Source organism: Drosophila arizonae, chromosome 2, assembly GCF_054131065.1.
Source record: "Drosophila arizonae isolate 15081-1271.41 chromosome 2, UAZ_ARI_1.0, whole genome shotgun sequence".
In the NCBI taxonomy this organism is placed as follows: domain Eukaryota; kingdom Metazoa; phylum Arthropoda; class Insecta; order Diptera; family Drosophilidae; genus Drosophila; species Drosophila arizonae.
In genome coordinates this window covers 34,503,306-34,515,295 of record NC_142922.1, presented here as the reverse complement: position 1 = coordinate 34,515,295, position 11,990 = coordinate 34,503,306, and the positions used below count along the sequence as shown (strand labels likewise).

The 11,990-nt window shown below is 37.1% G+C and overlaps 1 protein-coding gene and 1 long non-coding RNA gene across 8 annotated transcripts in view; one reads left to right on the top strand and one right to left on the bottom strand.

The window, feature by feature from the left end:
• The first annotated feature begins 801 nt into the window (after window positions 1-801).
• On the top strand, window positions 802-2,562 carry LOC149270957 (uncharacterized). Of its 2 annotated transcripts, XR_016268474.1 has the most exons (3): window positions 871-1,067; window positions 1,152-1,240; window positions 1,319-2,562. It is a non-coding gene; the product is annotated as an uncharacterized LOC149270957 (long non-coding RNA). The 2 variants fall into 2 exon arrangements; XR_016268473.1 differs by having other exon boundaries at window positions 802-1,067; window positions 1,152-2,562.
• A 5,164-nt stretch (window positions 2,563-7,726) lies between these two features.
• Snap25 (Synaptosomal-associated protein 25kDa) overlaps window positions 7,727-11,990 on the bottom strand; it is a 207,751-nt gene continuing 203,487 nt past the window's right edge. For all 6 annotated transcript variants that reach the window (XM_089461738.1, XM_089461743.1, XM_089461741.1 and 3 more), the window contains one exon: window positions 7,727-7,943. In XM_089461738.1, coding sequence (XP_089317864.1) covers window positions 7,881-7,943 — 63 coding nt within the window. In that variant the 3' untranslated portion in view covers window positions 7,727-7,880. The remainder of the gene's footprint in view (window positions 7,944-11,990) is intronic.

Here is an 11,990-nt window from a genome sequence, read left to right as displayed (position 1 = left end):
ATAATATTGTTTATGCGTATCAACGCTTTCATACCCTTGCCACGAATAACCATCGAAACGCTTACATGTTGCTTGCATGAGCGTGACAAACGCTTTTATGATTTCGGTATACCCTTCACTCAAAAGGAAAGAGCTGGGATCGTCGCGAACAATATTCAATTTCTGTGCGCTGCTGCTATTTGAGAGACCATATAGAGAGAGAGAGAGAGAGCATAAAGAGAGGGAGAGAGTGAGTAAGGGAAAAAGAGCGCATAGCCGTGCTTCATTTTGTAATGCGTGCATTTCGTGGCAGCAGTCGCAGCACACTGATTTTGTCTTGCCTTATTTTCACTGCTTGAGCCTCAGAAGACCGAGCCGACCAAATACGAAGTTGTCCGGTCCGTTCAGCGCATTTTTTCGGTGTTGAAAAAGTTTGTTCTACATGTCTAGTCTATGTGTTCTCTGGTCAGTGGTTATACTCAGTCATTCGGCATGAGACACAACATGTTCGTCTTGCGAAACAGTAGTATACACATTCGTCTCATTCTGTCCTTTTCACTCACTCATATTCTACTTAGTTCGAATGTACTCAATGTGGATTTGTTGTGAATGTAATCATGCAGACGTCTAACATACATATACATATGAATGCAAATGTATGTGCTCATTCAAAGGCCAATCAACGGTAAATTTTTGGCATTACAATTTGCTCAGGCAGCAAATGTTACGCACACAGGCCACAAATGTGTGAGCACACATGTTTCCAGAGACTGCAAGTGTGTGTGTGCTTGCCCGTCGCGAAATCATATTCTGTATGCGTATCAACGCTTTCATACCCTTCCCATCGATTATATCGATGGACTTTAATTTTTATGATATATGATTGGACTTTTGTCGATATCGATTTATCGCCGCTTTGAGTAACATATCAAACACATGTGAAATTTTCTTTTGTAACAAAATAATATTTATTGTTTGCGTACTTGATCTATTTTTTGGAAATTTAATAAATAGTTGACAAGCATAGTATATGGACATTGTTAAACATTGGTAGTTTTTCTTCAACATGGACAAGTTTGTCGTTTCAAGTAAGTATTTTATACCCTGTGGAGGGACACTTTACGTTAAAAAAAGTGATATTTTCTAGCCTGAACGTATTTTTCACATTTTAGATAAAACCTGCAATGCCTCCACTACAATTGCATCTTCAAATGCATTGACTGAATCCAATGAGCCTAGCACGAAACGAAAAAAAAAACAAGTAAGAAAGCTCTAGTCGAGACTGCTCGACTACGAGATACCCTGAATAGATATTTCAATAATTTTTCGCAACTTTCAGCTTACACAAGAAACACGCACACACACACACGCACGTACGCACACACAGGCATACATACACACACACTCATACAGACACAAACGCATCCACACACTCACATACACACACACAAACACATACATACACATACACAAACACATACACGAACACATACACACACAAGCACCCACGCATAAACACGCATGGGCTGCAGTGTGCGCTTACTATGAGAACTTAATTGTTTAATAACTTTTTTTATGGACGTACGATCTTCATGAAACTTTCAGATTATGATTATAACATGAATATGCATGTAATTGCCAAAGCACAAGTCTCTAGTATTTGAAATACGCTTTTTACAAAAGTGAGGGTGAGGGGGTGAATTTAGAGGTTGGGGTACATTTTAACAAAAACCGAAATTGTATAAATTGCATATAAGCATACATTAAAAATTTGGAGACTCTAGCAATAAAGGTGTAGAAGATATAATTTTATAACTGGTTTTCGATAAGGTTTTTTATCGATAAAAAAAGATCGGGATGAGTTATCGGTTTTTAATGATAAACTTGATATGCGCGCTGTAATTACGGACATTTAAAAAAAAATTTGAAGTCTCTAGCTCTTATATCTTCTGAAATCGACGCGTTCATACATACGGACAGACGGACAGACGGACGGACGGACAGACGGACAGACAGACGGACAGGGCCAAATCAACTCAGCTCGTCGCCCTGATCAAGAATATATATACTTTGTGGGGTCTGCCACGCCTCCTTCTGCCTGTTACATACATTTCAACAAAACCATTATACCCTGATTTCCCATTGAAAATGGGTTCAGGGTATAAAAACCACATCAGAAGTTTGGTCACATTTTGAGAAACTGATGAACATGCTTGTCAAATGCCGTCATTGCGGAAAAGAGTACCGCACGAGCGGCAACACTTCTAATATGATGGAACATATTACCCTTCGTGGTAAGAGACCAAGTTGAAACAGCTGCTCCAAAATTGGATCAATACGCCCCCAGCTCGGCGAAAAAAACATGTCTTGCTAATTCAGTGGCTGAAATGATTACGCTTGATATATTTAAGTTATCTTTAAAATCGTTATGTTGAATTTGTGTTGTGTTTTGGAACTGAAAATTTAATTTTATATTTTCTCTATATATATTCTATATTCTATACATATCTATATTTATTCTTATTCTGTAAATATGTACAAGGAAAAGTATGAAATTACAAGAGCATTATTTACATTTATTTCTATTATGAAAAGTACGGCCTTTATACAAAAAAAAGTTTAAAATTTGAAAGGAAAAAATGTTTGATGGAACCATCGATATAATCGATTATTTTTTCCATCGATGGACGGCTCCATCGATGGTTTTCCCAGCTCTACTTTCCACGAATAACCATCGAAACGCTTACATGTTGTTTGCATAAGCGTGACAAACGCTTTTATGATTTCGGTATACCCTTCACTCAAAAGGAAAGAGCTGGGATCGTCGCGAACAATTTTCAATTTCTGTGCGCTGCTGCTATTTGAGAGGCCATAGAGAGAGAGATAGAGTGAGAGAGAGTGAGAGACAGCGTAGGACAAATGGCGCATAGCCGTGCTTCATATAAGAATGGCATCATTTCGTTTGAGCGCTTGCAGCACACTGATTTTGTCGTGCGATATTTTCACTGCTTGAGCCTCAAGAGACTGAGCCGAGCAAATACGAAGTTGTGTAGTCTCCTCAGCGCATATTTTCGTCGGTGAAAAAATTTGTTCTAGATGTCTAGTCTATGTGTTCTCTGGTTAGTGGTCCCACACAACTTCGTATTTGCTCGGCTCCTCAGTTTTTGGGTTCAGGCTACGAAAACATAAAAAAACACAATCATTTCGCCTCATGCGCTCGACCACTAAACAGAGAACATATAGACCGGACACGTAGTGTAAGGTGTTTTGCACACTTTTTTTTGGAGCGTAATCTCCCAGACCACTTCGCATTTGCTCGGCCCTTCACTTTTAGGTTCGGACTACGAAAATATACGAAAGCACAATCATTTCGCTTCATGCGCTTGACCGAGATGCTTTCGATTTTTGTTGAAATTTAACCCCCACCCCTATATCCATCTCCTTACCAACATATTTGTATTTCAAATACTAGAGACTTCTGCTTTGGCACGTGCATGTATTTCAATGTCATGATTACGATTCAGCGATAGCACTAACCAGAGAACACATAGACTAGACAACTAGTGGAAAGCTTTTTGCACGCTTTTTTTGAGGCTTTAGCACCCCAGACAGCTTTGGACTCGCTCGGCTCCTTACTTTTAGGTTCGAGCTACGAAAAAATACGAACGCACAATCATTTCGCTTCATGCGCTCGACCGAGATGGTCAACTTTTGAACAAATGATCCCTCTATGCTCAATGTTTCCCTTGCTCTCTCTCTCTCTCTCTCTCTGCTCTCTGCTCTCTGCTCTCTGCTCTCTCGAATGTGTATATGTATGTATACATGTGAGGCTCACATTGTGAGCACAAGCAGCAGCTCACGAAAATTGAAATTTCTTCGCACCAAGAACCCATGTCTTCCCTTCTGAGTGAAGAGTATACCGAACTTTTCAAACCGTTTGCCATGCGTTTTCGTTATTATTTGTGGGAAGAGTATGAAAGCGTTGGTGCGCATAATGAAAATGTTTTCGCGACGAGCATGCACACATACACTGTCCCTTGCTACATGTACTATGAGCATTTGTATGCCTGTGTGCAAAGCCCTTGCTGGCTATAGCAATTTGAAATCCTAGCATTTGCATTTGGTCGATCTTGTGAAGTGCTCACACTTACATAAATATGTTTGATTGTGTGTACGCAGGGGCCGCGATGCTCACAAATGATGGGGTAATCATTGTAGAAGCAGTTCAGTGCCTTTATATGTATGTGCGTGAGTGTATGTTTATATGTGTATGCATGCGACATGAGCATTGACGTGTGCCTACGACAACTTAGAATTGTGTGAACGATTTTGGGTTTTAATTGAAGAGGCGCGCTTATATTTAAGTAGATGATTTTATTTCAATGGTCGTGGGTTTGCCTATCAGAATGATTTTTGCTAAAAATGTAGTACCTGATCAATCCCTGTGGCCAAATTGGAATGCGATTGTCGATCCCTTGTACCTGCACATATACAGGTGAAATTTACCTTTTTAATAAGAAGCATATGTATGTACATACATACATATACTGGCTAAATGGACCCATTTTAAAGAGTGCATCTGTTAGATGTCATAAAAATCATGCAATTAAAAAATACCTTTTAAAGTAATAGGAAGTGCACTTGTTACTTTAGTTAATCATCTACTTAAATGTAAGCGCGCCTCTTCCGGTCAAACCCAAAATCGTTCACACAATTCAAAGTTGTCGTAGGCACACGTCAATGCTCATGTCGCATGCATACACATATAAACATACACTCACGCACATACATATAAAGGCACTGAACTGCTTCTACAATGATTACCCCATCATTTGTGAGCATCGCGGCCCCTGCGTACACACAATCAAACATATTTATGTAAGTGTGAGCACTTCACAAGATCGACCAAATGCAAATGCTAGGATTTCAAATTGCTATTGCCAGCAAGGGCTTTGCACACAGGCATACAAATGCTCATAGTACATGTAGCAAGGGACAGTGTATGTGTGCATGCTCGTCGCGAAAACATTTTCATTATGCGCACCAACGCTTTCATACTCTTCCCACAAATAATAACGAAAACGCATGGCAAACGGTTTGAAAAGTTCGGTATACTCTTCACTCAGAAGGGAAGACATGGGTTCTTGGTGCGAAGAAATTTCAATTTTCGTGAGCTGCTGCTTGTGCTCACAATGTGAGCCTCACATGTATACATACATATACACATTCGAGAGAGCAGAGAGCAGAGAGCAGAGAGCAGAGAGAGAGAGAGAGAGAGCAAGGGAAACATTGAGCATAGAGGGATCTTTTGTTCAAAAGTTGACCATCTCGGTCGAGCGCATGAAGCGAAATGATTGTGCGTTCGTATTTTTTCGTAGCTCGAACCTAAAAGTAAGGAGCCGAGCGAGTCCAAAGCTGTCTGGGGTGCTAAAGCCTCAAAAAAAGCGTGCAAAAAGCTTTCCACTAGTTGTCTAGTCTATGTGTTCTCTGGTTAGTGGCGATAGTCTATCGACAAGAAAAGTTATTGAACAATTGAGTTCTCATAGTAAGCCAACACTGCTATCCATGCGTGTTTATGCGTGCTTGCCTCTGTGTGTATGTTTCTTGTGCAAGCAGAAAGACGCGAATAATTATTGAAATATCAATTCTTAGAAGGGTTCAGGGGATTTCATAGTCGAGCAGTCTCGACTAGAGCTTTCTTACTTGTTTTTATTATTATTTTATTTGTCATGCACTCGGGAGGAAACGCGGCCATTTGTTAAGAAAGTAATGGAGCTTGTAATCGGTATTTTAATGCATATAGGCGAGAAGTAATCTATGAGTAATGGACATAAAATGGGCATTTTCACCACTGAGATACAGCGCATTGCTATGCCTCGACCCTCCGGCTCGGAGGCTCGAGCCTCCGGCGACCGAACCGAGCAAATACGAAGTATAGTGGTCCGCCAACTTAACATTTTTGGCTATACCTGATCTTCAGAGCACAACTCGGATATATGACTAGTTACCAATGAAAATAGTAATTAATGAAGGGACAGTATACCGATCCACACCAAAGAAATATAAAAGATAAGTTTAATTACCAAAAGTATTGCTTGAACGATAATTTATTTAAATTTCGATAATATTTACGTACTTTTACAATCTGTTAGTTAGATGAATTTAATAACATTTTATAGTGAGCAATAAATGTTAAACAATTTCATCCTATTCATGTTATAAATTTTACCTAAATTCATTTCAAACGGATACAAAAATGTACATTTTTCTTCCGCATAATAAATACCTACGTTAAGTAGTGAAATTACGTGTCTTAATAATAAAAAAAAAATCCATAAATGATTGGTAAGTTTATACAGATTTATCTAATTTTGTATACCGCTTTACAAATCGTTATTTTTTCACTTCTAAAAGCAATATTTTTTTTTTTTTCATTATTTCGCCTGCGAATATTTAAATACCATAATAGATACAGAAATGTTATGAGATTCTTATAATAAATTTGATTTTCAAATCTTGAATTGATTTTTTTTTTTTTTTTTTAGGTTTCGAAGACATGAGAATGTAGTGTAATTGAAATAATATTCACACAAAATTAGAAAGAGTTTTATATTATATATATATAAATTATAATAAGCAAATAAAAGCTACATTCATTCACAAACCCGCATCAAGTATGGAAGCTCTAGTCGAAACTGCTCGATTCGATCCCCAGAGCCCTTCGAGCAACTCATATTTAAATATAGGAGTGGGTGGGTAGATATGAACGAAAATCTGAACTCTATAAAGGTAAATATGAATCTACATTTAAAATTTGGCGACTCTAGCTCTGAAGATGTAGAAATATAAATTAATTACTGATTTTCGATATTGTTTTTAATCTATAAAAAAAAATAACGGGACAAGTTATCGATTGTAAAGAAAAAAAGCGCGCGTTTTAAATTTTAAGTTTCTAGCTCTTATATCGTCTGAGATCGACGCGTTCAAACATATGGACAGACTGACAAGGCTAAATCGACTCAACTCGTCGCCCTGATCAATAGTGTAAATATTTATTTTATAGGGTCTGCAACGGCTCCTTCTTCTAAAAAAACAGTTTACCCTGATTTCCCATTTTCATTGGGTTAAGGGTATAAAAACAAGGTAAGGAAAACCTAACACCGTCAGTGGAGATGTGCGATGCATTCACAATATAGTTGCAGATCTGAACTAAAGTATCAGCTGACAGTTATATTAAAGCTCTATCGCAATTGCGAATATCAGAATGTAATAAAGCACACACATAATCTCATTTGTACGAACATACATTTATATAGAACTATATGTATATGCCATGCGCTTTTGTCAGATTCAATTGAAAACTTAATTTTTCTCATAGGATCAACATTTTCTACTTATATACATATTTATCAATTTATCTTTCTTATATAGCTGTATACATACATACATGTATGTTCGCTATTGAAAAAATTATATGAAAATGATCAGATTCATAGACGGGTTTCAAAATAAAAATATTACGAATGAGTTGCATTCGTAATGCATATAAAATTAAACTAGCTCTAAATTATATAATAGATTTAATATAATATTTGAAGTCCTATATGAGCAAAAATATTTTTTCATAGAGGATTTTAAAAAACAAGTATTTTTTTTTTTAATTTGCAAAAATGTATATATATTTATATGCTTCAATATGAGGATAAAATTGCTTAATATGCATATTGAGCATTTAAGAGCTTGACAATTGTGGTAAAAATAATTTATTTATTTAATTCAATATGTTCATGTTATTTACAACTGTTGGAGCACTAAGCAGTTACAAGAAACTCATCTTTTTTATATAACACTGATACCCTTTGAATAAATTTTGGTATGTACATGCATCAGTTGAGATCGGCTTATTTTAAAAGCTGGTGGGCTCGTTGATTGGCTACAGCTATTCTTGCTTCGTTAGATTCACCCTGCAATAAGAATGTACAAAAAATACATATGTATTAGCTTATTAGTTGTTTGATTGTATGAGTTAGAAATTAGGAAATACGATAGTAATATAAAAACAAATTAAGAACAAGTAAGAACGTTGCAGTCGGGCGATACCGATTGCAGAAGACTCATTCACAGCCCAAACGCTATCAACCATAGTATATAGTGCAATTTTCAAGTCTTGTGCGCAACAAAAAACACGTCATGATGCCATTAAAATTGGAAATTCATCGATAGCTTTTGTATTCAAATTACATAAATATATAATTTATACAATTTTGATATAAATTTATATCCATATATTGGATACCGGCATCAAGCTAACAGCAGATCAGCGCGATTTTCCTATGCATGTGCACACACTCATCGTCTATTCTATGCGTACAGACAGAAGTGCGCCTTTTCGCACATTCTTAGAATTTCGATTGATTTCTGGACTTTCTAGCCGTTACTGTAGTTTTGTCTAATGACGCTCTCCTATTAAGCTATTCTATTTAGCAACTAGCTGGTCAAGCAAAGCAGTGGTGCGGGTGCTAAAGGCGACGCAAGTAATGTTAGAGTAGGGGAGGTTCGAACCTCTACTATGTTATTTATTTATTTTTTTCATACATATTTCGTTTTTTATAAAATAGATATTTTATTGGGAAAGTGCGAGCTTGACTGAATGGCACTTAATACTTTTCATTTTCTTAGTCGAATAATTTTATAAGTTTAAATTTGTTTCTTCTTAAATAGCCCTCAAATACATATACGCAAATGCATACATAAGTATATATGTATATATGTAAGTCTGCACGCATAGCATCAAGCATTCCAGACTTATACACGCGCTCATTTGTATGTGTGTATGTATGTACATACACATAAAAGCGTACTCTAGTATATTCTAAGCATCTCGCTGCGATTGATTTGTCTTTGCATTGTTTTTGAATTTCCAGCCGCTACACTGGCTTTTCTTTGCTATGTGGCGTCATAACAATAATGTGATTTCGTTTTAACTACACTTAATCGAAACGACGCGGTGGTGCTGTAGGCTGAAGAGCCGGCGATCTTTATTTTAGATATTTTGACATGAACATGCTATTCGGCTTGGGTGCGAGTTCAAATCCCGCTGAAAACACTTTTTTGTAAATTGCAAATTTTTGTTATTTTAGCTTCTTTTATATTTTTTTTTTAATTCATAGAAATGTTTCTTTTCGTATTATGAATATCTATAAGCTATATGCATAAATAGATGGCTGACGCAAATGCCGATTGCCACGCCCCTATTGGCCGTAGACTCCTCATTTTTGCCAGTTCTTAGAACGAGCAACCGGTTACCTAAATGCAAAATTTGAATTCTTACGCTCAAAAAATGTGAAAATTACAGGGTATTTTTCGAGAAGCCACGCCCCTAAAGAGGCGTAAAAATTATTTTTGGGGCATCGATAGAGTAGGCTACCAGTAACTTAAGTATTCAAATTTGAAGCTTCTAGCTTTTAACCTGTAGGAGATATAAACTTTTGCGGTTTGCCACGCCCCCTATGGGTGGACATACATACATATATCTACCATAGCTCGTTGGACTTGGGTGATCAACCTGCGTATATATACGAAATTTCAAATTAGCAGAATTCGAAAAATCACTATATGTTCAAGTCCGATTTACCACGCCCCTAGTAGGCGTAGATATACATATAATTTTTATACCCTGAACCCATTGCAAATGGGAAATCAGGGTATAATGGTTTTGTGAAAAAGTATGTAACGGGCAGAAAGAGGCGTGGCAGACCCCACAAAGTATATATATATATTCTTGATCAGCGCGACGAGCTGAGTCGATATAGCCCTGTCCGTCTGTCCGTATGAGTGCGTCGATCTCAGAAGTTATAAGAGCTAGAGAGCTGAAATTTGGCATGCATACTCGTGAGTACCATACGCAGTACGAGTTTGCTTAATTTTTTCGATAAATTGTCCGATAACTTTTTTATCGAGAATAATCGAAAAATTGATTTTGTTTTTTTTTTTAGTCTAATTTGAACATTTTTAGACCTGGGGTCTTCAAATTTGCGTTGTATATAAGGTTAATCGATACAAAGATTTTGAAATTTACAGATTTTGGATACCACGCCCCCTTCTCACTCAATTTGTAAAAAAAAAGCATTTCAAGTACTAGCTTTGGAATGTACACACATATTCACCATATGATTACGCTCTGAAAGTTTCATTAAGATAGTATGTCTGCGCCCAAGCGCAGTCGCTGCTTACTGCGCAGTTAGCAGAACGCAGGCTTATGCGTGCGTGTGGATGCATGTGTATGTATGTGTGCATAAAAGAAGTGCAGAATGATTAGAATATCAGCTTGGAGGCTTCAGGGTATCTCCTAGTCGAGCAGTCTCGACTGGAGCTTTCTTACTTGTTTTACCCATCTTCATAGATTCAAAACATCAGCTTACGTGCAAAATTTCAGCATTTTAGGTTTATAACTTTAGGAGATACAGTTTTATCCGATTTGCCACGCCCCTAAGGGGCGCAGATATATCGGCCATAGCTTGTGATCTTGGGTGGTCGGCGCGGACCTACATACCAAATTTCAGCTCTCTAGCTCTTCAACAAACATGATTTCTGGTATATCGGAAAATGCATTTTCCGATTTGCCACGCCCCTAGTGGGCGGATCGGGAAAATTTAACACTATATAAATCGGAGATATACACGAGTATGTGTTCCAAATTTCAAGTCTCTAGCTTCAATAGCGCCGAAATAGATTGCGTTCATACCTCATAGACGGACGGACAGCAAGACGGACATTGCACAAAACCAATATACTCATTTCACTTTCGTGAATGTGTCTAAAAACTTCATACACAGTTCAGAGATAAGCTGCATTTACTTTACAATAGGACATTATTTTGAATAATAATTCTTTTAATGTACGGGGTCTGCCACGTTTCTTTTTTAAAAAGTTTGACAGCTCTTAATCGATTAGCTTAAAACGGATGCAGAATGTACAAAAATTTGTACGAAAAGACTAAGACTAACAGACTCAGCTCACCACTTTGCCAAGAATATAAATACTTTCTGCGAGTCTCCTACGGTGTTACATTCAATATAAAAAGCTGTTTTCCCCAGATGAACTGCACACGTTTCATCTCGTTTACTTTTGAAAAACATGCTATTTGATTGTTGTGAGAATTTGTATGTGGCAGAATTTAAAAAAAAAAATCGAAAATGTAGATTTTTATATTGTTTATATATCTTACAAATTCGCCTTTCCGTCTTAGAAATGAGTATTTATTATGCTCATTCACGAAAGTAAAATTAGTATATTGGTTTTGTGGAATGTTCGTCTGGCTGCCTGTCTGTCTGTATGAACGCAATTTATTTCGGCAGTATTGAAGCTAGAGAATTGAAATTTGGAACGCATACTCGTGTATATATCCGATTTATATTATGAAAATGCCTTTTCCGATATGCCAGAAATTATATTAGTTGAAGAGCTAGAAAGTTGAAATTTATTATGTCGATCCGCGTCGACCACCCAAGATCAAAAAGCAATGGTGAATATATATACTCCCATTGGGGGTGTGGCAAATCGGATCAAACTTTAACTCAAGCTAATGTTATGATTCTATAAAGATTAATGCACAACTATATGTCTAGACTCACTAGAGGCGTGGTAAATCGGACCTGAAGATATAGTGATTTTTGTAATTCTACTAAATTTTTGTCACTAGAGACCTCAAATTTGGTATATATCCACAGACTGACCACCCAAGACCAGAAAGCTACGGCGACTATATGTCCGCCCACAGGGGGTGTGGCAAACCGCAAAAGCTTATATCTCTTACAGTTTAAAACCTAGAACACAGAAGTTTCCAAAGACAAATTAAGCAAAGGTGCTCTAATCGGGACTGCTCGACTAGGAGATACCCTGAACCCTCAAGGCTGATATTTTAATCATTCTGCACTTCTTCTATGCACACATATAGCTGCGAAAATTTTGGAAATGCAAAGTTTAAGAAGTTCTCCTAGGTACATTTATCA